The following is a 26,730-nucleotide window of genomic DNA, read 5'->3' on the forward strand; positions in this document are numbered from 1 at the left end:
GTGGGACATCCTCTGGTCCTCTGGTCAGGTAATGCTTCAATGTCTGTTGCATCTAAATTACCTCTGCAATACTTTTACTAGAGACTCAATCTTGAGCACTCCCCTCCCACCCGCTCCAACTTTGCACATCAATAATGAAGAAATGGTTCATGATGGTATTTCGAAGGCCCTCCCAACCTGGATTAGAAATATGGTGGGGGGGAGCCTTGGGAGGGTGAGCTTCCCCCATAAGAGATGAGAGCCCCCAGCCTTCCAGCTTCTGGCTGCCACCCCTGTAGAGTGCCCTCAAGAGTCTGAGTGTAATTCAAATGCTGCTCCCAATTAGTTCCCCATTGCTACACTCAAATCTCCTGCCTCAAGGCATTTTATATTGAGAACCCAGTTGTTACATGATTAGCTATTTGATTAGCAGGGATAACTCCAGAACATGCTCACCAGCTTATAGGCAAGACTGCAGAAAAAACATTTTGTGCTAGCCACCCATTTGCCAACACTTAAAAAGACAAAGCAGGGAAAAATCAAGTGATTTAAAGTTCACTCCAGTCCTCCCCCCCATGAGCAGCACATGAATCAATATGACCAGGTTCAAGGGACACAGGGGAATAAAGAATTCTGGTGTAGGTAAAAGTGGACTAATTGCAGAATAGGGGGAAGTGGCCAAGATATGAACAGACTGTTAATTTAGTTAAAAAACCTTCCTCTTTTATGCTTTGTTCTTACTGTTGATATTTAACTGTTTTGAAAGGGTCTTTTGCCTCACTGTATTCACATACCAGTCACCAATAGCATAACTATGTTAGGGCAAATGGGGCACCCACCCAAGGTACTGCACTTCCACTGCTGTGCCACAGCAGCCAGGCAGGGCTGAGCTAAGCAACATATCTTGGTGGGAGAGAGAAAGTGGGGCAAGCAGAATAGTGCCCCACTCCCCTCCCAATATAAATGTATTAGGATGGGGAGAAGAGGGAGGAAGCAAACAGAGCACTGGGATCTAGTTCTAAGAAGTCCAGCCACAAGAATGGCAACAGAGCTGATGGTGATGACACTGAGGAATGACCTGGGCAAGTAAGACTTCCCTTCCCCATATCTATGCCCTACCCTCCATCCCCCTCTATCGTGGTCAGCATACCCTGATCCATCCTCCGTCAACACTTGGGTACCTATACACATGCCTGATGCCTGATTAGAAAGCAGAAGATTTGATTAATCTAATTGGAACACTCCGGCAACCTTGGCATCATGTGCATTCAGCATTCCCGCATTTAATAATGGTGGTGGAGGTGCTTTAACTAAAATGTCAGTGGGGTTGCTTCTTAAACAAGCATTAGTTAAAGTGCCTCTGCTACCATTGTGAAGCACAGGACACTAAATACACAAGATGCGTCAGTGTTTTAATTAGATGAGCTAGTTAGATTGGAGCCTGCACTAATTAAAATGCTCTGACCCTGGAGCACCTGCTAAGATGCTCAAGTGAGATCATTACACCTCTGCTAGTCACAGCCCCCAAAAGAAATCTTTCAGGGTTCACATACCAGTCACCAATAGCATAACTATGTTAGGGCAAGTGGGGAGTGCATAGGCAGCCCCATGTGGGGTGCTGGCCACAGGGCAGGGGTGGGGCCACTTTTCCCTGTGCTCAGCACCAGCTTGTAACCCACTGGGACTTTGCACAGTGGCAGCAGCTGTGGCCCCCCCGCTTGCCACACCAGGCAATGTTTGCCACCGCTGCCTCTGTGCTGCCCAGCACAGGAGGTCCAGGCGGGAAGCAGCAGCAAACTCTGCCTGGTGTGGCAAGTGAGGGGGACTACAGATGCTGCCCACAGGTGATCCCAGAGCTGGCATGGGGCCCAGGCTGGCTGTGGGGGTGGGTTACAACCTGGTGCTTAGTGCAGGAAAAGCGGTCCCGCCCCCACCTCATGCCCAGAGCCCCATGCTGCAGCCACTCGTAGCCTGTGTGGTGCTGCCTGTGTCTGCTCAGGACAGCCCTGCATGAGCTGCAAGTGGCTGCAGCAGGGAGCACCAGCAGGGGGGTAGGGGAAGGGCTGCTTTTCCCCAGGCTCAGCTTTTCCCTGGGCCCCTTCCCCACCTGCAGTCCTCCCCTGGCCTACCCCTCCACTCACCTGAGGTTCTGGCACCGGAGGAGCCACATGGTTCCAGGCCTGCTGGGGTTTCTGGATGGAGGGGCAGGGCCGGGCGGGCCCTGCTGTTGTGGGAGCCTGCCAGGTTTCCTTTGGGTACTGCCTTGGTTCCTGTCATTTTTTACCAAGGACAGATAAATATTAATTTTCTAAATTTTTTAGGGGCCCCACGGGCCGGATAGAATGGCCTCATGGGCCAGATCTGGCCCATGGGCCATATTTTGTTCACCCCTGCATTAAGCTAGGGAGCATTAATGTGTCTCATGTAGATGCACCTGTGGGTTCCTGCCACTTTAAAGGCTTAAACAGGCTGCAGAGCAGCCTGCAGGTGGGAGCAGACCAAATCGGGTGGTCACTTGGCAGCCAGAAGGCTGCCTGTGTATTGGTAACATTCAAATACCGTGGGCTCTAAGACCTGGCTAACTAGTAGCCCCTATTGTATGGGGGCTAATGGGTGAATGCTACAACAAGGTACTTGGGACAACTAATGAAAAAAACAGGAGAGGAGTGTTGTGTGGGTCAAAGGGTCAAAACATGAAAATAAGTGTGCCTAAGGAGGACACTGAGCAGAGCCTGGTGCACTCAAGGGTCATATGCGCCAGGGTCTCCCTCTGTCTGCAGAAGGGGCAGGAGACTGGGGTGTCCATGAAGCTTGCCACATATATACTTGTGGTGATGGCTTCATGGAGGAGCCACCAGCTGACATCCCCAGTGGCTCATGGGATGAGGGTGGAGTACAGACTCAGCCACTGGGGTGCCCCAGCAACACCCTCGCTGAGCAGGTCCTGCCACTTGGTGTTTGGGCAGGATGCGAGGGCAGCATGATGGACAGTATGGCACATGAGTGTGTAGAGGTGGTGGTGATGGATGGTGGAAAAGCGGACTGATTTGGTGTCCTCCAACCAACTCAGGTGGTGGAGTGGGGAGTACTGTGAGGCTGGGTGAGGTGCCGGTCCCACAGGAGGTTGTCTGATTGGTTGAGGGATGGGCAGCCTGGGTATAAGACCAGGCTCCAAGAGCAGAGCTGACAGTTGCTACAGGGATGCTGCTGAAGTAACTTCACCCAGCTGGAGATCTGCTGCTTCTAGAATACCTGGAGGCTAGGGTAAGTAGGAACTATGGGGTGGAGGAGATTCCTTCTGGTCAGGGTTAATACCTGAAAATACATCCTGCTGGAGTTGGATGGTATGGTGGGGCTGCCTGTGATGGGGCAGTCTCCAAGAACTGCCACATCAGTTCCACCCCAGTGAAAGGCAAGGGTGGGGCATTGGAAAGCTGCAGCCCCCACTGCCTTGTGGATACCCTGCGGAGTGGAAAGGCTATGGGAGCCCCGACAGACAAGCACAGGGCCCAAGTCCAATGAGGGGGGCCTGAGGCAGTGGTGATGCACAGGGGGTACACAGGGGTGCATGTGGGCCCCCTGAGAGTGCCGGTGCACCCCCTAATGGCCACACTTGCCGCTTAGGCAACAGGAAGGGGGGGCAGGTGGGAGAGCTGATGCCCCCCCTGAGAGTGCTGGCCAGGGAGCAGGGCCACCAGGTGAAGCGGCTGTACTCCCAGGTGGTGCACAAGTGCTGGCCAGGGAGTAGGGCTGCCAGCAGAAGCAGCCACCACCACTTCTAGAAGTCCTGCAGCCACTTTGGGAAGCACTGAGGCTGCTTTTTGGTGAGTGAGATAGGTCTCAGGAGGGGACTCCGTCTGGTCAGTGTGACCAGTTGTGGGTCCCCCCACAGTCACTGACTGGTTGCTGGGGGGCATATGCCCCCCCGACTTAAAAAGCATCAGTCGCCTGTGGCCTGAGGCAGGGTCCAGGTCCATTGAATGGGCCCTGATAAGAGGGCCAAGGCCCACTGAGTGGAGTCTGAGGCCCAAGGGGCATAAGGCCCAGGAGCCCAGTCAGGTGGACAGACTGCCCTAGACAGGTAGGTGGGCCAATGATTGGACTGGCCTTGGGAAAGCCCCCTGTCATAGTGCTTATTATATGTTTTTTCCACCATAATCAGATACAGAACATTTTCTTAAATACAGTGCTTACCATTCAGGGAGCTTCTAATTAATCTCCAGTCCTTCACATTTTAGAGGTTGTAGTTCTGATTTTGTAGTAGACATTTGTTGGACCTTATTCCAGGACTGGTCAAAAAGCAGACCAAAATGATAATAATAATAAAGCAGCAGCAGCAACAACAATAATACACCCTTCATATATTTCTTTAACCTAGACAACATTTTTTTAATGAAAAGTTGTTTAGCAATTCAGTTCTTTCCTGGATTAATATATTTCTAATCTGATGTCCTATATAAGGCAGGCCATAGAATTATATCCAGTTACTACACTGTTCTTGAACGTTACCGTTATCTGATAACATTTTCATGAGCTCTATTCATACTGGAATCCTACTGATACAGGCTGCAAGGTCAGGCCAGTTATTGGGACAGCTGAGTGCATGATGAGAAAAACACCTCAAAAAACGTTTGTACCTAACTGGATTGATTGGATACTAGTCTGATCAGAGCCCTAGGAATGCATTTATTGCCTCCTAAAACTCCTGGGCTTTGTTTTCCCAGGCAGTACACTGTGGGTATGTTCTATTCATATCCCTTTGTTTCCACAGGGACAAAGATAAGCACAGTCTCCAAGTATGTTATGACTACTGCTGTTCAATTAAAACAGCATGTAAGTGGCCGTACCATTTGTTCTGTTCTCTAGTTGGTTTGTTGACTCCTTGGCAGTTTTGCCAAGAGTGATGGTTTCATACTCTATTCCAGTATGAATAGAGCACATAAAATTTCAAAACATAGGAACAGTTGGAGGCTGCAACACTAGTTAGTAAAACACTATGTTTCAGGCTAGGAGGGCATTCTGCATGTGTGAGGCAGCAGGAAAGGAAATGGCAGAAAGAGAACAGTTTTGGCACTCCCCCTTCCCCTCCACCCCTCTTTTTTTTCTTTTTAATAGGTGTATATACAGATGTTGGTTACCTGAAGAAGTTGTCTTTCTGCAAAATTGAGAAGAATCAAATCATCACTCCCACTGTAATGCCTTGGGTTTTATATTGATCCCAGAATTTGCTAAATCCTGACAAATAGGCAATAGGCAAGTGTACTTGAAATTCATCCTGCAGGTACCATACTGGGTCCCAGCCAGTATCAGCTTCTGGTATGGGCCATTATTATATCTCTTAATGGCTTGCCTCTCTTTTAGAAATAACAGTAGTTTATTTATAGCATTTACTAAAATGATACCAAAGAACAGTATAATAATAAAACAACATGATTTGAGTTTTTTGGTAAAAGCATACAATAAAATTATATACAAAAAGCTAAAACTCTTGGTTCCAAAATGATACATTTTATTAGATCAACTGGGAAATCACACGAAAAGACCCCTACAATAAAATTACATATTCTACTAATTTATACAAAACTCTTTTAAATAATTAATCTATCTGATTATTCAGAATCGTGGGGTGTACTTGTGCAAATCTTCCACAGCCCTGGGCTACACTAAGTGGAAGCCTTCTATTCAGGTTTAAAGCATCTTCTGGCCTGCTTTTTCTGCAACTTCCTTTTCTGTGGTGGTGTGAGGATTCTTCTGTAACCCCTGGTGTCATTTTCACACTGTCTATCTCCTTCACACATGCACACACATTCACATACCCACCCCAAGGTCTCTGAAGTATCAAATATCAAGGAAGTTATTTGATTGAAGGCTCCTCTGCTCTTGGTAAGGAAAATAGCTTCAGGATGAGATTATGGGAAAAAAGGTGTACATTTTATCACATGCAGAAGGATTATAGTAAAACTAGTAGAAAGGCTTTTCAATGGGAAAATTCGATTTTAATGAAACAGCAACTTTTTGAGGGGATATGTTAAATAAATGTACTTTTGGGAGAAAAGCAAACAAAGGTTTTTAGTAAAGTTGAAACATTCTTTTTCATCTGTATTGGTATGAAATTTTTACTTTTTTATTCCAAAATAATTTTTGGAATTTATTTGTAGAATAAGAATAATAAGAATTCCAAAATGTTTTATAAGGGCTGAGTTGAAGACAAGGAGTTCTATCAAAACTGACATTTTGATTGTCCTCAAATGTTTATTATTTTTTTTCCAAAAAATTGTTTTGAAGAGCATTGTAATCCTTTTTATGCCATTCTAAAATGAAAACAGAGGTCAAAATTCTGGAATCTCAAATGGAATGGAAATGCCAAGTTTCAAACCTTTCTATACTATAATTATTGTGTGAGACAGGTGCATGTGATTTGGTGTCAGACGACCGGTCACTTGCTATATGTGATTTTTATAATTGCATGTGCATGGTTACTTGGTCTTATGGTCTAACCAAATGGGACAGAACACAACCCATGAATTCACATAGTATAGAAAGCTATCTGTATAAAATTGTAATACGCAAGACCTTTAGCAAAATACAACCTTATATATTTTTCCATCAGTACAATGCACAAAATACTGTTCATTTCCTTTTCTAAATGAACATGGCTATGTGACTTCTTTCTGAAACTGACATGAGAAGTAGGTGTAATTTAATTGAAATTAAAAACAACATTGACTTGCTATCTACCCAATAGATCTCTGCAGCCCATTCCTTGCATACTGCTTATTAGTTGCCTTGGTAACTTGTAATCATTTGCCGTCCTAAAACAGATGAGATGTCAACAAATATGTACTGTAGTAGTGGATTGATGCATCAGAAAGAAAAGTGCTGTAATGACAGCATAATAAATTTTAACATGAAAACTTAATGGCCACATTAATGACATACTAACTACAATCTCAGACACATACTTCACTCCATTTTACCCTTCCCTTTCTTAGCATGTTTGTGGCAAACAACATTCCATGGAGTGCCTTCCAGTACCACCGCACAATAAAACGGACCCTAAGACAAGCAGCACAGCTCACCTTTTTATATACCGTACTCATAAAACAGAGCTATTTCTTGACAGCTGCCCTCCCTCGAAGTGGGGCTACCAACTGGATATATCTTATTGTATCAACCAGTGACTCCTAACTTACTTTAGCAGTACAGATTATGTAAACAAAGGAGTAAATTATACTTTATGCACATAAATACATTACCCCAAAGGACTGCAATGAGAGCTCTAATGCCTTGCAAGTGCTCTTATCTACTTTCCTGATTGTTTTCAAGGCAGAAAGCATGAAGAACGAACATAGGCAAGCTGTGCATAGGGGTGTGGAGGCATGGACACAATGGTGTAACAAGCAGAGTTTGTGTAGTAAGTAGTGGGGAGGGGAGGTATAGATCTCTTACCCAAAACAGACCCTGGCTACTGCTCCTGCAGCTGCTGTGTGTTCTGTCCACCCTGGCTCTTGCTTTTCAAATAGAGTCTGTTTACTGGCTGCTGATGCAAAAGAAATGCTGTGGGGATGCTCTTGCTGCTGGAGTGCAAGCTCCTAAATTGGTGCCTGGGGATAGTGCCCTCTCTTGCCCAACCCCAGTTAAACTAGTACATGGATGTACGGGCCATCTTTTTGGTATGAGAGGAAAGACACTTCCATGTTTAGGGTGCTAACCTTCGAGTTGGGAAATATGGATCCAAGTGCCACAAACTTTGAGTCTTGGCTATCTATATAATGCATGGCAGGACACCTGGGCTTGGCAGAGAGGGCTGGGAGTGGTGCATCCTAGGATGCTGGAGGACTGAAAATTTCTCATTTTATCTCTGTGGAACAGAATGCAGTTGCCCCAACAAGAGTTAGGTTGCATGACCCAAAGTTAACCTTTGCCTGAATTAGTGTAACTTTAAGGGCACTTTACATAAGTTAACAAGTTTTAACGTGCAGATGCTCATGTTTCAAATCCATTAGTATGGTCTAAATGAATTTGTGTAACTTCACCTCTAGTGGTTAGGGAGCAGGAGAGACTCTGGGGTTCTAGTCACTATTCTACGAACTGTTTATGTATTCCATGCAATATAAACCTAAAATATGGGTTTGAATCAAAGGAAGACATTGAATCATGGCTCCCACGCCCTTGGTGGGTGCTTTAACCACTAAACTATTGTATATTAAGAAGAGCAGAGGCACTGTCTTGTCCCTTCTTTTATTTTGAAAGATTTTGCATGCAGCCTAATCTGGTAGGTATGTTGTGAGAACGTCTGTTGGATGGGGGGGCCCCCATTCAAGATAGGTGGAGGAAAGCCAGGTTTGTGGATCCTGGCAAGCATGGGAATTAGGTAGGTGCCTAGCTGCTCAATTCTACTGAGACTGAGACAACTCTCTGTATGCCCAAAAGCAAATCTGTAGGCAGTTGGAGAACTTTAATTTTGAAACCTATTGTGATTATGGGCTTTTCTGGGTTAAGTGGCAGTGGGCCAGACTTCAGTATCCAATAAATAGGGATAAATATACCAAATAGTGTACAGATATTATGTATTATGATGATGGAAGCTATATATAAGGACCATAAATGGATAGATATTGTTGTCCTCTTCCCAACAGAAGCCCCTCAAAAAATCAGTAGTCTTTGGCTTATTAATTAAACACCACCATAGGAAAACAGCAGGGAAAAGCCATCCATTTCCCTTAACTTTTGCCCTCAAGAGGGGTTCCCCATAATTTATGCTTACTCAGTTGTAAGAGGAGTGGCTAGCCATTGAAGCAGGGACAGACAAAGCCATGAACATGGAATAAAGGGAGCAAGAGTTGCTTGTACAAAAGCCATCTAAACTATTACATGAGAACTAGTACAAAGTTAACTGGGAGGAAAGGATACTCTGGGAGTTTATTAGTTTAAAGCAGACCACCAATGATGCTTGATGTGGTTAATAGAGTAGCTCTTTATATTGGGCACTGGATTTTAGTGCACAAATTTAAATAACTGAGGACAGAGCAAGACCAAAGTTCACCAGTGTATATACTGATGCCTCCCTGAGTTTTTTTTGAGGTGCATTAAGCTGTCTGCTATCCTTCTTATCTATATTTTTAATCTTTATATTGGTAGTTGTTTTTGTTGAACTGAAGTGATTTGTGAGCCAAATGGAATAAACACTGAAAATATCACAACCCCCCCATTACCACATAGTGACAGAGATTGAATGCATACCCACACTTTATACACAGTAGTCTATTATGTAAACAACCTAAAGAGAGAGTTCTGTAATCTCACATGCTATGGTCATCAGCTCATGCGCTCAATAGTTGTTGGAATGTTGCTCAGAAGACTTCTGGATACATCAGTGGGTTGCATTCTATTCTTTTCTGGATGCTTAGATGAACAGATTTGGTCATCTGCATAATCATCTCAATCCCAAAAATGCTACTTATGCACAGGTTGGCAATCTTTTTTGTAACTCTACGCATGTGAATACCAATGTGCACATCCAGAAATAGAATGCCAACCTGTAACTGGCACTATTGAAACTTAATTGTTTAACTTACACCAGACTTACTCAACTAGCCATCCAGAAAAACGTAAAATGCCCCAGGTGCATAAGGCCTTATGGCCTAAATGGGTTTTAGGCAGGTTCAAAACTGAAATCCTGAAAACACTTGGTCTTCTGTTGTCCAACCCTGGAAATACCTAAATTCCATAGGTGGTTCAGTTTTTGACAGTAAACCTGTCTAGGCACCTGAAGTTTCCAAAAGCACCTCAGTCTTGACAGGACTGAGAAACTAAACATCTAGTTCGTGCCATGAATCTTGTTCATAAGGGTCCAAAAATCAGGTGTTCCTTTTTTTAAATCCCTTTAGGGAATGCTGACATTGGCTGTACCCTGCTCACGAGGCTGCCACCAAAACATGACCACACTCCAAACACAGAAATGCAATAGTGAGGATGTTTTGGGGGTGCCCACTTGCCATTCTCTCAAGCATGCCAGAGAAAAATGTGAGGGCATTGTCAGTGTCCCCACTGCTGGACTTCCATGTTTGGAGCATGAAGAGTGGGTCTTATTTCTCAGTAGCAACCTCAAGTGTGCAAAAGCAGTACAGTGATACTCTAAAAGTGTCGATCCAGTAGGCATTCTCAGGACAAACCTAACACACACACACACACACACACACACACACACACGCACAGAATTGTGCTCCTTATAAAGTTAGTATTGGGCGCTACTCATTTTTCAAGTGGAGAGGGAATAGAATTACCTATTAAATTAGAATTGCAATACACAGTTCACTAATAGTCTGTCAATCAGGGACTACAGTTCAGGTCTCACTTGGTGAGTGCATTTATGACTGGATTAGAAAGGCATACTTCTTTCCTGCTTTCTCTTTCTATTCTGATGAAACTTGAATTTGTTTCTGAATAGTGCTCCACTTTCAACAGAAAGGTTGAAGAGTGTCCTACCCATAGAAATCTATAGGCTTGTGATTAGGAAATTTTCCCCAAAAGTCGGAGACATGAAGCTGAACGCTGTCAGGCTGAGTGAGGACTATCCTGCTTTCCACCATACCTGCTCCTGCTCCACATACTCCAGACCTGGAACTGAAGTGAGTAGGATGCTCCGGGGATATCCCTGGCTGCATTTCAGAAGCATGAAAGGCATCTTGAGAGAGGTAGTAAAGGTGGAGTGTGTCCCTGGAGTACTTCCCAGTTCAGAGGGTGCAGAACTGGAGGAGGGGCTGAGCATGGCACATATTTTCATGTCAGTCATAACAGGAATCTAGAAGTAGAGTGAGTAGACATACCCATGGACACTAGTAAAATAAATCTACACATACCAGAGCTATAATTCCAGAACTCAAAGCAGTGAATACATACAGGATGCATCTACCCGAGAAGCTTACTGTGGAGTAGACTGATTAGCTCCACAGTAAATGTTGCATGTCTACATGTGCACCCCTATTAGGCTAGAGTAAATTAATCAACTCCACAGCAGTGCATGTATAGATGCTACCCCAGCTGACTGGGGCATCAGTGTAGGTGCTGCCTGCTCACTAGGCCCAAACTGGAGTACCCTTGTGCCCCAGCCAGCCTCTCCACAGCATGTTGAGGGAGCAGGCTCAGGCTGGCAAGCTGACCCTGAGAACCGCCTGCTGGCCAAGGCTGCCCCGACCCAGATCAGTATGTTCAAATGGTGCTCCCATGGGCAATAAACGCCAGAGCAATTAGTTCCAGAGTTTATTGCTTCACATTAATAGCACATGTAAACAAGCCCACAGAAGAGCAGGAGTCTTCTTGAAAAACCCTAAAATAAATCTATGAGTCTATATTAGCTGAACAAATTCATATAACAAGACAAAGTCAAGAATGCAAAGAGCACCTCACATGAAACATTTTCACATTTCCAGTGTCAACTGCAAGCCAAAAAAACGCTTGCTGTAGAATACACAGATTTTTAATAGGGGTCATATCACTGGACATGGTTGAAGGATGAAAACTGTGAAGCAGCTGTAACCAGACTGGACCATGAACAGAAGCACAACTGTTGCTAATATATATATATACACACACACATATATATATATATATATATAAAAAAAAAAATACGCAGCGATGTCATTTTACACTGGTTGAGGACTCACTTCTAAAATTTTAGATGAGACTTAGTCATCCTCTCCTTCCTAGGCTTTTATAAAATAATCCTGTACAAGGTAAACACCCCATTTCCCCATCCATCACAGAGCTTTGTGGATTAAAAGGAAACCTATGACTTCTGCTGATTGGGAGAGGAATCCTGGGAGTGGTTAAAGATCTACAAAGAACAAATCACTGTGGTTTTACAGCTAGGAGTGTGTTTAAAGGCCAATGAATGCAGTAAGCTATGCTCCCAGGCAATGAGGTATGACCAGAATAGGAATCAGAACCTTGTTCTGTTCAATACATTTTGTAGATTTACCAGATAAAATTCCCAAATACATGGACGCAATCCCCTTCTCCCTACTGAGATCTTGTGTTGATCCCATAAAGTTCCACACTAAAGCTATGCTTTTCAGTAGCCTGCATGGACCTCCATGTGGAACTGTTATGGTCAATGCGTTTTCAATATGACTGTTCTGTTCTGTCCAGTAGGTAGTATTTTTGTGGGAAAGGGTTTGTTTTGATATTCTTCAATACTTATCTGCCTTTTCCACTGTCAGTGGCTTCAAAATTTGGTTGGATGATTCACCATGGATGTAATAAGGAGATTTTCTTCTAAGGAGAATACATCTTAAGGAGTTCAAAATACCACATTTACTTGCGTCTGAGATATTTCCACCCCCCCCATTCAACATGGCTAAACCAAGTTTCAAGTTAAAATGCAGTGCAGTCAGAAAAGGTAGCGGAAATCTACTCAGCAAAGCATGCAGTGGTACAGGCCCTGGCACAAATAGCATAGGACTTGGTGTGGGACCCAGAGCAGTGAGGAACATGGTGTGGAGGAACATAATAGTGTGAGCCCTGGGGTGGTGAGGATCTCACTGCAGAGCTAAGGGGCAGTGCAGGAACTGGTGTAAAGGCACCAGTCAGCACAGCACAAAGCTGTGGGGGCTGGAGAAGCAGGCAACAGATGGGAAGTGGCCAGGGGGGATAGGTACCAGGTCTGGCAAGAGGGACAGGTAAGACTGGCAGGCGGCAGGGGCACAATGGGGAGGCAGGGACAGGGGGAGCAAGGCTTCCCGAAAGTTGAAGTTACCTTATAAGTTTCAATCTTGCCTTCTGCTCCCAACAAAATTAACTCCTCTTTAAAAAGTTCCTTGGAGAATTTGTCTTGCTAGACCTAAGGTAGAGCTATCCAAGTGACAGCCTGTGGGCTGCTCACACCAAGATGTGGGCAGCCAGGTCTGGGCCCACTTAGGGATCAAGGCACTGGTGAGGGCTGGGATGAGTAAGTGGAATCTGAGGTTGAACTGGGTCAGGAGGCCAGACGGTCAATCCAAAAGTAAAACCCAGGGACAGATTGAGTTATAAAGCCAGGAGATCAGAGGATGAAGCCAAAGGGAGTACCAATAAAGTCTTTGGTCAGGTTACCCTGCTACTCAGATACTTCCTGTTCCCAGTCGGGGGTTATATGCTGACCCTAGCCACCTACTCTGCTGACAGGGAGTGGGTGATGAATTAGGTCCTAGTGGAGGTCTCACAGTAGCTTTGACCCTCCTGGGTAGCTGACCATGGAATGGCAGGCTGAGATAAATAGCCATACTGTCAGACCAAGGTGCCAGGTTCAAGGCTATGGCCTGGGACCTGCATTTGGCCCACAAGCAGTTAACACATAGCCCCGGAGCTCCTACCTGGCTGCCACTATTCCCATTGCTTCAGCAGCTAGGGCAGCAGTAGTTGGGGGTCTTTGGGGGTTGAATATCCTAGCAGGAGGCCCAGTGATCTTGCTTCCCATGTGGCAACACCACTAAGGGGGCTTAGGCAGGATGGCTTGCACTGCTCACATGGCAATGGTGGTGAAGGGATCATCCACTTGGCAGTAGCAGAAGTGTGGGGGGGTGCTCACATAGGAGGAGGGAAGGGGCTTGCACTGTTTGTGTGCCAGGGGTGGGAGTGGGATCACCTGTGCAGTGGTAGCAGCGGGGATGCTTGAGTGAAAGGACTTGTGCTACTCCTATCTGTGTAGAAGGGGGAGGGCAGGCAATTACTGGTGAGGTGATGGTGGCAGTAGTGGGTAGGGGATTGCCTACATGGTAGTCATAGTAGGGGTTGCTGCATGTAGTGGGGGGCTCATCTAGCATATGGACCTTGACTGAGGATAACATTTTCACTAAGGTGACTTAAAAAAACCTAAGTCCCATTTAAAAAATAAGCAGGATATTTGAGACTTTACTGGACTATGTTGGGGACTCTACAACTGTGATTGCTCACATAACTGAGTGGATGTTGGTGATAGCATGCACTAACACTGCTAGTATCTGATGTTTGTACTGTTGAAAACAGTTGCCTCCAAAACTGGAAACAAACTGACATTACTGACATTCAGTACAGTCTGACAGCACAGATGGTGTAGGGGACAAATCCTCAGCTAGTGTAGCCTGCTTAGCTCTATTGAATTCAATGTAGTTACACCAATTTACACCAGCTGTGAAGGTGGCCCTATGAGCTGTTTTTCATAAATAGCTGTGTTTCATGTTTCATTTTGATTAGCAGATGATATTTCCATTGTTTCACTAGCAATGTTTCTATATTCAGAATTTCTTTTCTTGTGAGACTGCAAGTACAATGTGTAGTTGTAAATACACATTTAAGAAGCTGGTTTGCCTAAACTAATCTGATTTAGGGTTGAACTGAAACTGCCATTGGACTATGTCAATAAATCACAGAATAAATTTCAGGCAGTATTGATATAATAGTATTAATATATTGTCTATGAAGATGATATGTACTTTGCCACTGTAGAAGCTGCTGCTGTTTTAAACTCATCTACTGCTCATATTTTGTGCTCCCTGATGTCTGGCTTCCTCACATCTATCCAGCTCTGAATTAACTCAAGGCCCAGTACTTTTTAAAGTAACTGAAAGCTGCTCTCCATTGTGTCTGCTGACCATTTTCATTTGTGTAGTGTATGCCAGCTAGTCTTTGTATTTCTTCAAAATCTCCTCCTATATTCAGTGCATCCCTTAAGCATTGGCTGCAAGTCCTTTATAAGAGTTTTTTCCAGTTGATAAGTGTTCTTCCATGCTAGGTGAATTATTAACAGAGGAACTACTACTATGTTCATCTTTGCAGAGCCATTGAAAAGGGGCAAGCAAACGACTATGGCCTTAAACATCTTACTGACACCTGCAGACTTGATCTGGAATCCCACATTCTGGCAAAACAGTGGGAGCATGATGATGAAAACATCAGTGCTAGAAACACTTCAGGTGTGTTTCAGGAAGAATGTGTTTCATCCCTGAGGCAATAATGACTCAGAGTCCTCTTTTTTGCAAGATCTCAAATGCTCTCAGTTCCCAGGGATTTCAGTGAGAACTGAGGGGGCTTTGAAGAGTGCTTTTCAATATTACACCCTAACTGATTCCACAAGCAGCAACTCCATATCTTCAATGAACTTCAAAGCTTTCATAATGATTAAAGTCCTGATCCTAGACTGTTAAAGTAAATGGGAGTTTTGCTGTTGATTTCAGTGACTTCAGGATCAAGTTTTCAGTTTCACATGCAATGCCAATAACTCTTTAAAGCACATATTTTCTCGAAGCAAACATTTTCATGGTGCTTTTTTCACAAATTATCAAAGATATCTGTCTTTTGCATATATTTCACATATATTCTCTATAAATAATGTTTCTTGTGCATGAGGAAACAACCTTGTGAGACACATAGGCATGCATGTATACATGCGTGTGTGCGCACGTGCACACACACACAATAATAAATAATTTAAGCTTGGTTAATACTCTACATTATGTATCTATACATATGGTCATAACCTCCTATAGTGACCACTGGGATATTTTATCTGAGCTGGTCTAAATTGCAATCCACAGTATTAACCAGAAATCACCATAGAACCAAAATCTTCAGTCTAAACACTTGTTCTTTGAGGACATCTCGGTATGGAGCCAGATTTTACAGAGGACAAATCTTCAAAATTGCTTAAAAATTAAATGTACCCTGTAAAAAAAGTATGTTTTTGGATCTGTCAAGCACATTTTAAAAACCCTTACCTGTGGTAGTTTTCCAGTAGGGTTGACTGTGTTATTTTAATAATAGGTTAGACAGGGATTTGCTTGGGATGGTTTGGATACAGAAAATCCTGCCTCATGAAGGGGGTTGGACTAGATCAGTGGCACCCAAACTTCTGACCCCATGGGCTGGATGAATGGCATAGGGTTTGTCCATGGGTCAGGTGCTGCATGGGGTTGGTATGTGGGGTTGATCCACAGGTTTGAACCAACATGCTGACCCACACCTGTGCTCCTAGATCCAGTCACAGGTCAGCCTATTCCCTCATACCAGCCTGATCCTGAGTATCTAGATCTGGCCACATGCTGGCATGATCTGGAGACAGGGCCATATTATCCATCCTGCAGGAATCCCCATCGGTCTAGAAGCCTGACAGCAGGAAAGTAGTAATTAATGCTGCCACCACTACCCCTCCACCAAATTTCTGGACCCTTGGAAAGCCCTGTGGGTGGATGGTGGCTCTATCGGTCACACTCAGGGACTCATGGAATTAGACTCAGTAATCCAAGCAGTTCCTGTGATTTGCTGTGTTATATAACATTATATTTTTCTGAGCTACAAACTTTATTATATCTTCCTGAGCTACAAACTTTAGGAGGATAATAAGAGAGAGATATGGCTGTGAACATTTTGCATTTGATAAGAATGAGTGTTGTGAATGCCATGCAGAATCTACTTCAGTGGTCACATTTATTCTAATGATAATCATAATAAGAACCAAGAAACCTAAAGCATCTCACAGAATCATTAGCAATATTCATGAATGAAATTCAGTGGTCTAAACCTGGGGGAAGACTGAAATAGATTGTGTTCCATTCTTGAACATTTGATAGCCACAAGAGTTATTTGTTTCATTCTAATGGAAATAGGATTCAGTTTCATATTCATAGACAATCTACTATCAAAATACATCTATCATGCTTAGGTGCTGAGTACTAGTTCATGCTCTTTTAAAAATTCCAACAGATGAGTGAAAATATTTAATAGTGCCAAAACAAAGAAATAAATTGCTGGTTTGCTAGATTTATGAAAATATGCAAAAGTTCATCAGCTATGCTTTAATGCACCCAAGTCTGTAAAATATTGTTGAACCTTAGCTCTTGGTTTACTCAAGTACTTAAGAATAGCCAGCTATATAATTGGACTGGTATGCAGAAAACCATTGTGTCTCTTCCTATGACTCAATACAATACAATATATTGGAAATGCCTTTATTCTCTTCAAATGTCAATTGCTTAGCCTGAAGTAGTTTCCCACAGAAATTAGAGGTTGTGGGGGAGTAAGATATGTATTAGGCCTGTATGAAGTAGCCAGTATTCACTTCAGATTTAGATTCGGCCAATTTGGGGGAGAGTGTTTCGATTCTATGATTCCAATCAGTGTCCGAAATTGATTTGGCTGAATCTGATTCTGAGATTTGGCCACTGGTGAATCAGCCAAATCTCCAGATTGAACAGGTCCCATCCCCTGCCCGCTCTCCCAGTCCCGTTAATGGCTGCCCTACCTAGCCCCAGTGTCTCGGCACTTAAAAAAAAGAAATAAAAAGCCCCACACTCACCAGCTCCTTCCAGGCTGTGTGGGGAGGGGGAGGGGGTGATACCCACTGCCCTCCACTGCCCTGCATTGTGTCGGGCAGGTCATAATGGCCACAGCAGCAACCAGTGAGTGTGGGGATTTTATTTTCAAGTGCTGAGATGCTGGGGTCTGGCAGGGCAGCCATTGACAGGGCTGAGAGAGTGGGTGGGAGTTTGGGGGTGGTCAGGTGGGCTGAGGGAGCAGGCAGGGGATGAGGCCTGGTGGGAGTCCCCCCATGATCTCTTTCTCACTCCTTCAGCCGCACCCCCCACTGGCACAGAGCCCAGGCCCAGCTTCCTGTGGTGGTGAGCGGGGACTGCCCAAATCTCCAAATCTTTTCCAAATGTTTTCTGAATTGATTCAGAGACTTTGAATCATTTCAGACCTTTTAACTGGTCTCCCAATTTGATTTGGATTTGGAGATTCAGCTGCCAAATCAGGCTGAATCTCCTCCAAATCAAATCAGCAACTGAAACTTCACACAGCCCTAACCTGTATGTACCATATATTGATTATGATTGATCATATTGAACTGAAAGATTTGAAAATCTTCCAAGCTGTTTAGATTGTCTCTCAAGTTCTCCTGTTAGACCTGTCCACTTCGTATAAATAGTTAAATAATGGAGAAGAAACTTCCCGGAAGTCCATATTTTTTAAACATTCAGGCACTCTAAAGAGGCATATTATGATATTTTCAAAAGTTCCTAGGTATTCAACTCCTATTGCAATGTCTAACTCCTTAGACTGGTAAGGCTAAATCAACGAGGCAGCTGAGGTTTTGCAATGGTCTGCATTTTACTGCTTAACTTTTAACAATGAGATAAGCCCTGAGTTAGGAGCCCGAGTTACCTATACAGTGTATGTAGAGGGTTACATGTCTTAGCATGAGATTTACAAAAGCCAATAAGCAGAGATCCCCTTCTCAAAGTTAATCAGGTGCCTGACTCCAGACTGCAGTGAAGTGCCTAATGTCTCTTGAGAGTCTCACCCATAAACTTTCTCTGGCAACCCTATCTGAAGACATGATCAGATCATTCAGAAAGAATATGATACAATGATAAAAAGGCCCACTTAACACTAGTTTTCTATTTATGAATTAATTCCTCATATCTTTTACTATTAATAGGAGAATGTGCAAGTCAAGTTCAACCACATTTTCAGTACATTATGACTTGAGTTGGAAGAGTATCTTTCATATAAACTGTGTTCCAAAACACTTCACAAAATTAAAAGCTTTGTGCGACTACAGTATGAAAACATGATCCAAAATGTTTTGGCTCAAGAAAGAAGCCTTCTACTTTTCTTTCAAGTAAGGCCAAAACAATTTTAACTCTTGACTTTTTAATTAATGTTAAATACAATTTAAACTGTGTTTCTCATCAAACAAGTATCTCAATATTTGTAGATTTGCAGGTGTTTTGTGCACTGCTGTTTCTGCAATCAGAACATATAAACCACTGACCTTGAAATCTTCATAGTTCATGCCATATATTAACCTAAAATCTGTATTTTCTAAAACTGAAAAAAGATCTTGGCTTCATGTGCCATTATTAGTACCTACACTAACAAGGAGGCACTATTTTGCCTATGTGGCATAGTTAGTTTTACAGTTATTTGTTGGTCTTCATTTTTTATATAATAATGGAGCTTAAAGCCCCCACTTGAATTCAGAGCTCAGGGTAGCAAGAAAACAAGAATGATACTTCATTTTAATATTCAGAGGTCTTGAAGATTGTTTTCCTTACACATTGGAACAAGACCCAAACATGAATCTAAAGGTGACCCCAAAATAGTTGGGTAATGAAGGCTCTCACCTGCTAAGTAAGACATCCAGGTTCAAGTTCTTGCCTTACATATTTCCTTTTAGGGACCTGCCTCAAGGACTGACATCTCAGGTAACTTTTATAGCTGCCATGCTAAAATCAGTCTCGCTCTGTGGCCCAGTAACATGGTAATTATTTATTCAAAATTAGTCAGAGCAGGGATTTGAAATCAGGTCTCCCGCTGGATCTCAGGTAATTCCCTTCACCCTTGATAGGGTTGTTCTCTATTGCAATGACAAATGTCAGCAGGTGTAGTTGATGCTGGTTTTGTTCTGCTGTGGAATGAGACTCTTTCCTGTTGGAGCTGTTCCACTTGTATATAAATAACTAACCTTTCACTGGAGCTTGACTCTTTAGCCTGGCAGATAGAACACTTTTTAGGGTGCAGGAGACCAAGATCAAAATCCAATTTCTCTTTAAGGAATCTAAGTATTATATACGTGGCTAAAAGTAGACATACAAGGGAAATAAAGACCCCGACTCCTACCCTAATGGTGTTTCTTTATTTTGAATTTATAAATATCTGATGAAAGGGACTGGTAACAGCTAGGGTACCCTCTCTCCAGGCTAGCGCCCATTTCAATTCAGCTAGAAACAGATGTTCAGTTTCTACTGGGAGGGTTGCTATTTTCTCCATAGAAGGTAAAGGTGCACAGATATTCAGGCTTTTTCTCCCAGAGCTCCTGGAGAAAACTAACCCTGGAATAATCAGGGTTAAATGGCTCCCAGAAGAGTTTCTCCCAGCAGACTAAATGTCTGTACACTTTTTCTTGACTTAATTCCTCCTGGGTACCAGGTGGAGTAGAGCTGGGGGAAAGGCTCCTCTTCCTTCCCAAGACATGGAGTCACCTCAGCCTTAAGAAGGTGCAGGGACAGCTGCTCCCCTCATCTCACAGACTGACAGAGGAGGGGAGAGAGGGGTGGAGAGAGGAGGGGAGTAGCAGCCACTGCTTCCTGCCTCTTCTCTAAACCAGGCAGTGCCCAGTTTCAGGAAGGCAGGGGCTTTGTTGGCTGCCAGCTCCAAGCTGCTTGCTTCCCCACTGCCCTGTTGAGCAGAAGGGTTATGATTTAAAAAGCCAGTGGCTGGGAGTACAGCTACCCTGCTCCCAGCCACCAGCTTTTAAATCACTGACTTACCACTCAGCTGGCAGCAATGGAAAGTCAGTGGGAGCTGCAAATGGGAAAATGTCTTCACGTGTCACTCCCTGCTCCTGCAGGCTTGTCCTTGCCATCTCTGCCCCTCAGCTAGGCAGTGGGGGGTGACAATTTAAAAGACAGAGAAGGCTTAGGAAAAGCCTTTGCATGCCTGACTCTTGACCCCTGGGTCAGTCCAGAGCAGTGCAGGATGAGGCAGGATGTCTTGTCACAATGGCTGAATGCCCCTCCCCACACTTCTCCAGGTCAAGCTGGAGAAGTGCAAGGAGCAAAGGCTGTTCTCCTGCAGGGGAGACTTGTGAGGGCTCCTGCCATAGGGCAATACCCCTTGCTGTCCATCAGCTGAATGGTAGAATTGGGATAGGAGGCATTTTCTTAGGGTGGGAGCTCTTCCCAGCTGTCTGTGGCAACTGCCACATTGACAGTCTCCCCCAACCCAGTCAGGAGAGAGAACAGGGTGACCAGTAACTATAGGTGGGGATGGCCCAAGGAGCAGCCCCCTTCCTGAAGAGCTTGCCCAATATTTTTCTACTGGAAGAAATATCTTCCAATAGAAATGAATGCCTGTATGCAGCCTCAGTCTATATTGCAGGCTGCAATGCAGTTTAGAGACACTTGAGGTAGATTTAAACAAACTAGCCTAGGAACCTCAAACAGCAGTTTGTTCAGCCCATGGGACCTATTTCCATAGGCTTTAGGTTTCTGTTTGGTCCTGCTGTGCTAAGAGAAGGCATTTTTCCCTTCCTGTGTTTTTTGTCTTGGATCTATTAACACAAATATGTGCAAAGAGAATTAAGTACAGCAGTCCCAGTTTCAAACACTGTGGGCATGCATTTGACTTTAAACCACCACCGATCAAATAGATTGTTTTGCCAGTATTGTTCACCTTTATTTATGAAAATATTAAGCAAACAGCTGTTTACCAGAAGAGTCTGGATCCCAATGGATGCTGATCTGCTACTGACAAACAGGTGCTGGTCAACAGGTGGTGGGACAGCACGGCACAGAAAATCCATACATTCTAATATTTAGGCTTATTCCTTTATTAGGTAGTGAGTAAGAGACATAAAAAGAGTTGAGTTTGTTGTTTACAGCTGAAATTTAGAAGAGACTTGTGTGGACAAAAATTGTTCCATAGAGCACTGTGACAAAAGAGGTCCAAGAAAACAGAAAGTGTCATTGTGAATTTACTGATGTAGATATAGTTGAAATGACACTGTTTATTCCTAGCAAAAGTTGCATCAACTCTGCCCTTAGTACTGTGCCTCCATACATGCCACAGGCCGCAAAATTTTAACAAGGGTCGGCCCACTGGTTTTAGTGGCATTGCATCGGTGTGGCAGGATGTACAACAGGTGTTCACATACCAGCAGGCCATGCACAGCTATTGGTGGTTTTCCCACTCTTCCATTTTGCACATTACTTCATTTTCCCTTCTGGACCATCTCCTTTCTGACTACCCCATACCCTCTGCTTGTTTGTCAAATGCTTCAGTCTGTGGACACTATGAAAGACTCTGCAGATGAACAGTGGTTCACGGAGTATAGCTGGCAAGCCTTGGCCCTAAGGGATTTTTATACAACAGTAGTATTGATGGCATTACAACTACTGCATGAGGAATATAGGCTGAATGTCTTAAAAAAACTAAGAACACAGTTTTTAAGAGAGGAGTTTAAAGTTAGGTCCCAAAATCTATATGCACACACTTAAGAAAGTAGATTAATATTCCAAGGTGCAGAGTGACAGGCTTAACATTTTAAGGGTGGGCTTCTCTATGACCATGTTGTATGTAGCTGAGTGCTGAGCATTTTTAGCAATCCGCCCACATTTTAGATGCCTAAATATGGCTTCCAATGCTTAGCTTGATTCTCCTGTTTTTTGAAAATCTTAGGCTAAAGCAGTCTAGCTAATGAAGTAGCCCTGAAATCACCACAGCATCTAGTTTATGTCCTACATCTGATTAAACTGAATATAACCACAAGACTATTTGTTGTCAAGGCACACACTTTTGCAAATAAAATGGGAGAAATAATATATACATACATCATTAATATAGAACTTATTTTAATTAATACTTATAAATAAAAGCATATCTTTGGAATTCTTTAGACACAGACATCCATGGAACCTTTTCTTTCTCTCTTTATTACTTTTTTTATAAAATCTATATGCAGAGAAGTTTAAAAAATGGTAAGTTCTAATGGGTATGGCAGGTTCGCTGACGAACTGAAAGTCAAAAGTGCTGTTTATTCCCATTCTGTACACCTCCCAAACTGCTAATATTAACCACAAGCAGGTTTATATAGCAACAACATGGCCAATATTTTGCATTAATACATTTTGTATAAAATCTTTTAAATCCACCCCCCCAAACCTAAACTTAAATTATGCTTTTAATTTTTATTTGTCTTAAATGTATGGCAGGCATTTCACTTAGCTACGCATCAGAGTGGCTGCTTGTAACTGAGCAGCCCACTCTATAATATTAATAGATACTTTTCAGCTCCCTAGGGGGAAAAGCAGCCAGCAAGAATCAGAGATTTGAGACGTCTAATTTTTTTCTCTGTTGTTTGTTACTTACCACTTAATGACCCACGTGTGAATTTGAATGGTTATATAATTACTTTATATAGTAGAATTTCTGTTTATAAGTTATTTTTCTTACTCTAACATATATACAATATATCTATATATACCCCTGATAAACCTTATTTTAAAGGGACACGATCCACCCCTTTCAGCCTCATAGTGAATATATAAGGCTCTAAGCTGTCAGTATGTAAATATCAGCTATAGAATTTAGGGTCCCCGAGGATCCTAAGGGTTGTGTTTATTCCTCGCCCATGATGTGCAGTTATAACAGGTGCCTTGTGTTTTGCTATTTATATTAAGAATGCCCATTAACACATTTTATATCCTATCAGTAGGAAATAAAGCAAGAGAACATAGCCATTTTTATGATTATACCAAAGGAAGGAAGAACTTAAGGAAGGAAGGGAGATCCAATACATTTTTCTCTACTTGCAGGCACTCCCACTGGTATGATATAAAAATAATGTTTGCCATTCTTGGGGTGAAATCCTGATTCCTCTGAGGTCAGGCAACAGGTCAATGGCCTGTTGACTTCAATGGACACAGGATTTCACTCTCAATTTTAATTTGCTAGTCATGACCATGAGTAACCCACTCTTGTCTTTCCCATTGCTATAGCATTAATGAGTTATGCTTAACTCAAGATAATACTATATTTTTGCTGTCCACCATAATGCCTTTAATGAACTTCTGCTCTGTATGAATTACTGCTTTTGGATACAAGCACTGTACACACACATAGTTTCAGTTACATAGAAATTTGCCCTATTTTGTGTACAGTTTACAGATTTTTGTGCTAAATCTTCTTTAGCTGTTAATTTGTCTTGACCACAGAACTTCTTTATGTCTCTGAACTTGGTCTTTTTTTTCCCCTACAGGTGATAAAAAGATAGTTTGCTAACTAGGAACAGCTCCACATTGTCATCATCATCTTGGCTACTTACCAAAGTGAAATAATTTGTTCGTTTCATCTCTTGCAACTCAGTTAGAAACCTAGTGGCATAGATAGAGACACACTACTATTGTTTTACAAGACATCTATTGTATCTATTTTTGTTCAGATAAATACCCGGTAACAGCTGATTTGGCAGGAGGATCAGTAAGGGTACTACTATTCACAGTGTTTCTTTTTTTCTTCTTCTTCTTTTAATCTACAGAATAAAGTATTTTATGTACATTGGAACCAGTTAATGCCCTTTAGACAAATTTGTAAGTTGTTTCATAAAGCAGGAAAGACATTGCAGGGAAACATGTGCCAAAAAGCACAGTCAAAAAGGCTTCATAAGTTCTATAGGTCACTATGACTCAATGCTGGAGATCACTTCTAAAACGATCAGTATTCAAGAGGAATGCTCTCATTTGGAGAAAATACTGCCCCTTCCCCCTTTTAGAATTTGTCCAATTCTCTATCAAAAGTCCTGGCTCTTCATATATACTTTAAACTATAAATAAACACTGCATAGTTCAATGTTCTTGATTTGCTTTTTTGAATTGTTTTGAAAAATTATTGCAGTACAACTGATTCCTGTTTGGAGTTCAGTAAGGAGCAAACAGCACAGGAGTATGCGTGGTCCGTATAGGCCCAGGAGCTGGTCGTAGAAGTGCTGGAGGAAGTGCTGAAGTCTGGAAAAGGGTAGCTGCTGGGGCTGTTCGAAGACTGAAAGGGGAATTCACAGCCACAGCAGCAGCTGCTGCTGCAGCTGCTAGTGGGTTTGGTAAGATACGTGGAGCCATTGGCTTTGAAGGTTCCTTTGAAAATACTAATTTTACCTGTGGGGAAGAGAACAAACAAAGATAGAAAGAAACAGAATTTGTTCGTATTAGCCATATGACAGGTACCTTTTCTTAGATTACAAATCAAAAAGAGAGAGGAGTGGTATTAGTCACTGACACTAAAAGTGAGCTGCAGCTCTGTGACAGTTTCCAAAGAAGATGCTATGTCATACACTCCAATTAGGAATGAGCATCTCAATGATGTTTTAGTGGAGGCTACTGAAACCTGATATTATTTTGATCCTGGTTTCACATCTTATCATAGAGACCTATAATTTAATAGGCCATTTCAAATGAAAAAATCAAAGTGAATCATTGGGGGCTGAGCAAGCACAATCTGCATACACATTAAGGGATAGGGGAGGGGGTGCTCAAAGATCCTGCAAGAGTCAAATAGGAAAGAAATAGCAATCAATTAGGAAGCAACCACTTGGACAGTCTGATGATGAAGACCACAACCTAGTGAAAAATCATCCCATTTCAGAGCATGATAACACAGGTTCTTTTACTTCTGCTGTGATTCAAGATCTATTTAAAATAAGAGCATCTATGAGTGACTATTACCTCTAGCGACTGCAAAAGAATGTAACAAAACTTATCTTGCAACAGCTGTGGAAGTCTTCTGATTTCTCATGCATTTGAATGGGAGATGCAGTTCTTATGTCTCACTCTAGATCATCTATGAATCTGACCGTACCTCCTGCTGACCTTTCTCACTAAAGCCACCATTCATACTTATGGGGCCAGTCTACACGTGCGATTAATGCACACAAATAAATGCCAGAGCTTATTGCTCAGGAGTTTTTTCATGCACAACAGCATACATGTAGATGCTGCCCTGGCTAGCTGGGGCACAGGGTTTCTCATTCCAGGGCTAACCAGGAGTCTCAGCAAGAAAACTTCTCTCCTTCCTTCCCCTGCTGTTTCCATGTGCTGCCAAGAGGCTGCCCTGGGGCACGATTCCTCAGTGTGGAGGCTGCCTGCCAGCCAGCCTCACACTGAGAAACTCTGTGCCCCAGCCAGCCAGGGCAGTCTATATGTGTGCTGCTGTGCATGAAAAAGCTCCACAGCAATAAGCAACAAGCAGCTGCTTGTGCTCACTCCATCTCCACGTGCTGCAGGAATTGAGAGGGCGTCTAGCTGGGGCACAGGGTGCTTCACTGTGGACCTAGTTGGCAGGCAGCCCTCGTGCCCCAGCCAGCCCCGCATACAGCACATGGAGATGGGTGGGAGGGGGTGGAGGGAAGCAGCACCACCTCCCACCCCAGCTCCATGGGCTGCCCCATACTTGTATTTTACAAGACTACCCTGCTGCAGAGTTTATTAGTTTTGTGTGCTCTAAGAGGAATCCATGTGTAGACACCGAGATGTTTACAGTGCAGTTACTTAGTCAACTACACAATAAATGTCTCGTGTAGAGCACCCATGGAGACTATGAAATAGTGGTGGGTATCTCAGGAACATGGTTCTGAGCAATTCATTTTTGATAGGTGTTTCAACCCTGTTTGACTACCTGTGGTAGAGGGGCTGTAATCACTGTAGCGCTCCCTTAGAGCAGTTTTATGAAAGCATCAGCACTTGGCAAGAGTAACCATATTTTAACCAACCTTTTTTCCTCAATTGTTGAACTTTTACAACCTACATACATGCTTGACTATGTCTGGGGATAATTTAAAACAACATAGAGGTACTTTGTTGCATCCATGTATTAACAATCATTTGTTAGGGGTGCAGAAGGTATCCCAAATTTATCCCTGGGATAACAGTGTATCACTCAGTAAGCTGTACACAGTGGTGTGCCTTTGCTTACTATAAGTATAGGCATTCTTCACTTAATTAAACCACATTTTCCCACTTACACAGAGGAAGGATTCAAAGCACACCCCAATGCACCAACATAACTATTTGTATCCTGAAGGATTCTCCCATGGGACATAACAAAAGAATTTGGCATAAACCAATAGTGAATTTCACCTGTTCGTGATCAACCTAATCCAGTAGCAGAAGTTCAGTTTTTCTTTACATACCATCTGTATCTTTTAATACCTCCTCCCCTATTTGCTGGCCTCAGGATCATTGAAGA

At 43.1% G+C, this 26,730-nt stretch overlaps 1 protein-coding gene across 1 annotated transcript in view; it reads right to left on the reverse strand.

Annotated features, from left to right (window-relative positions):
• Nucleotides 1-22,739: 22,739 nt before the first annotated feature.
• ZNF385D (zinc finger protein 385D) overlaps nt 22,740-26,730 on the reverse strand; it is a 267,695-nt gene continuing 263,704 nt past the window's right edge. Inside the window, exon 8 of the mRNA XM_019535929.1 lies at nt 22,740-24,644. Coding sequence (XP_019391474.1) covers nt 24,411-24,644 — 234 coding nt within the window. The 3' untranslated portion in view covers nt 22,740-24,410. The remainder of the gene's footprint in view (nt 24,645-26,730) is intronic.

Source organism: Crocodylus porosus, unplaced genomic scaffold (genome assembly GCF_001723895.1).
Source record: "Crocodylus porosus isolate Cpor-Errol unplaced genomic scaffold, CroPor_comp1, whole genome shotgun sequence".
Lineage (NCBI taxonomy): Eukaryota > Metazoa > Chordata > Crocodylia > Crocodylidae > Crocodylus > Crocodylus porosus.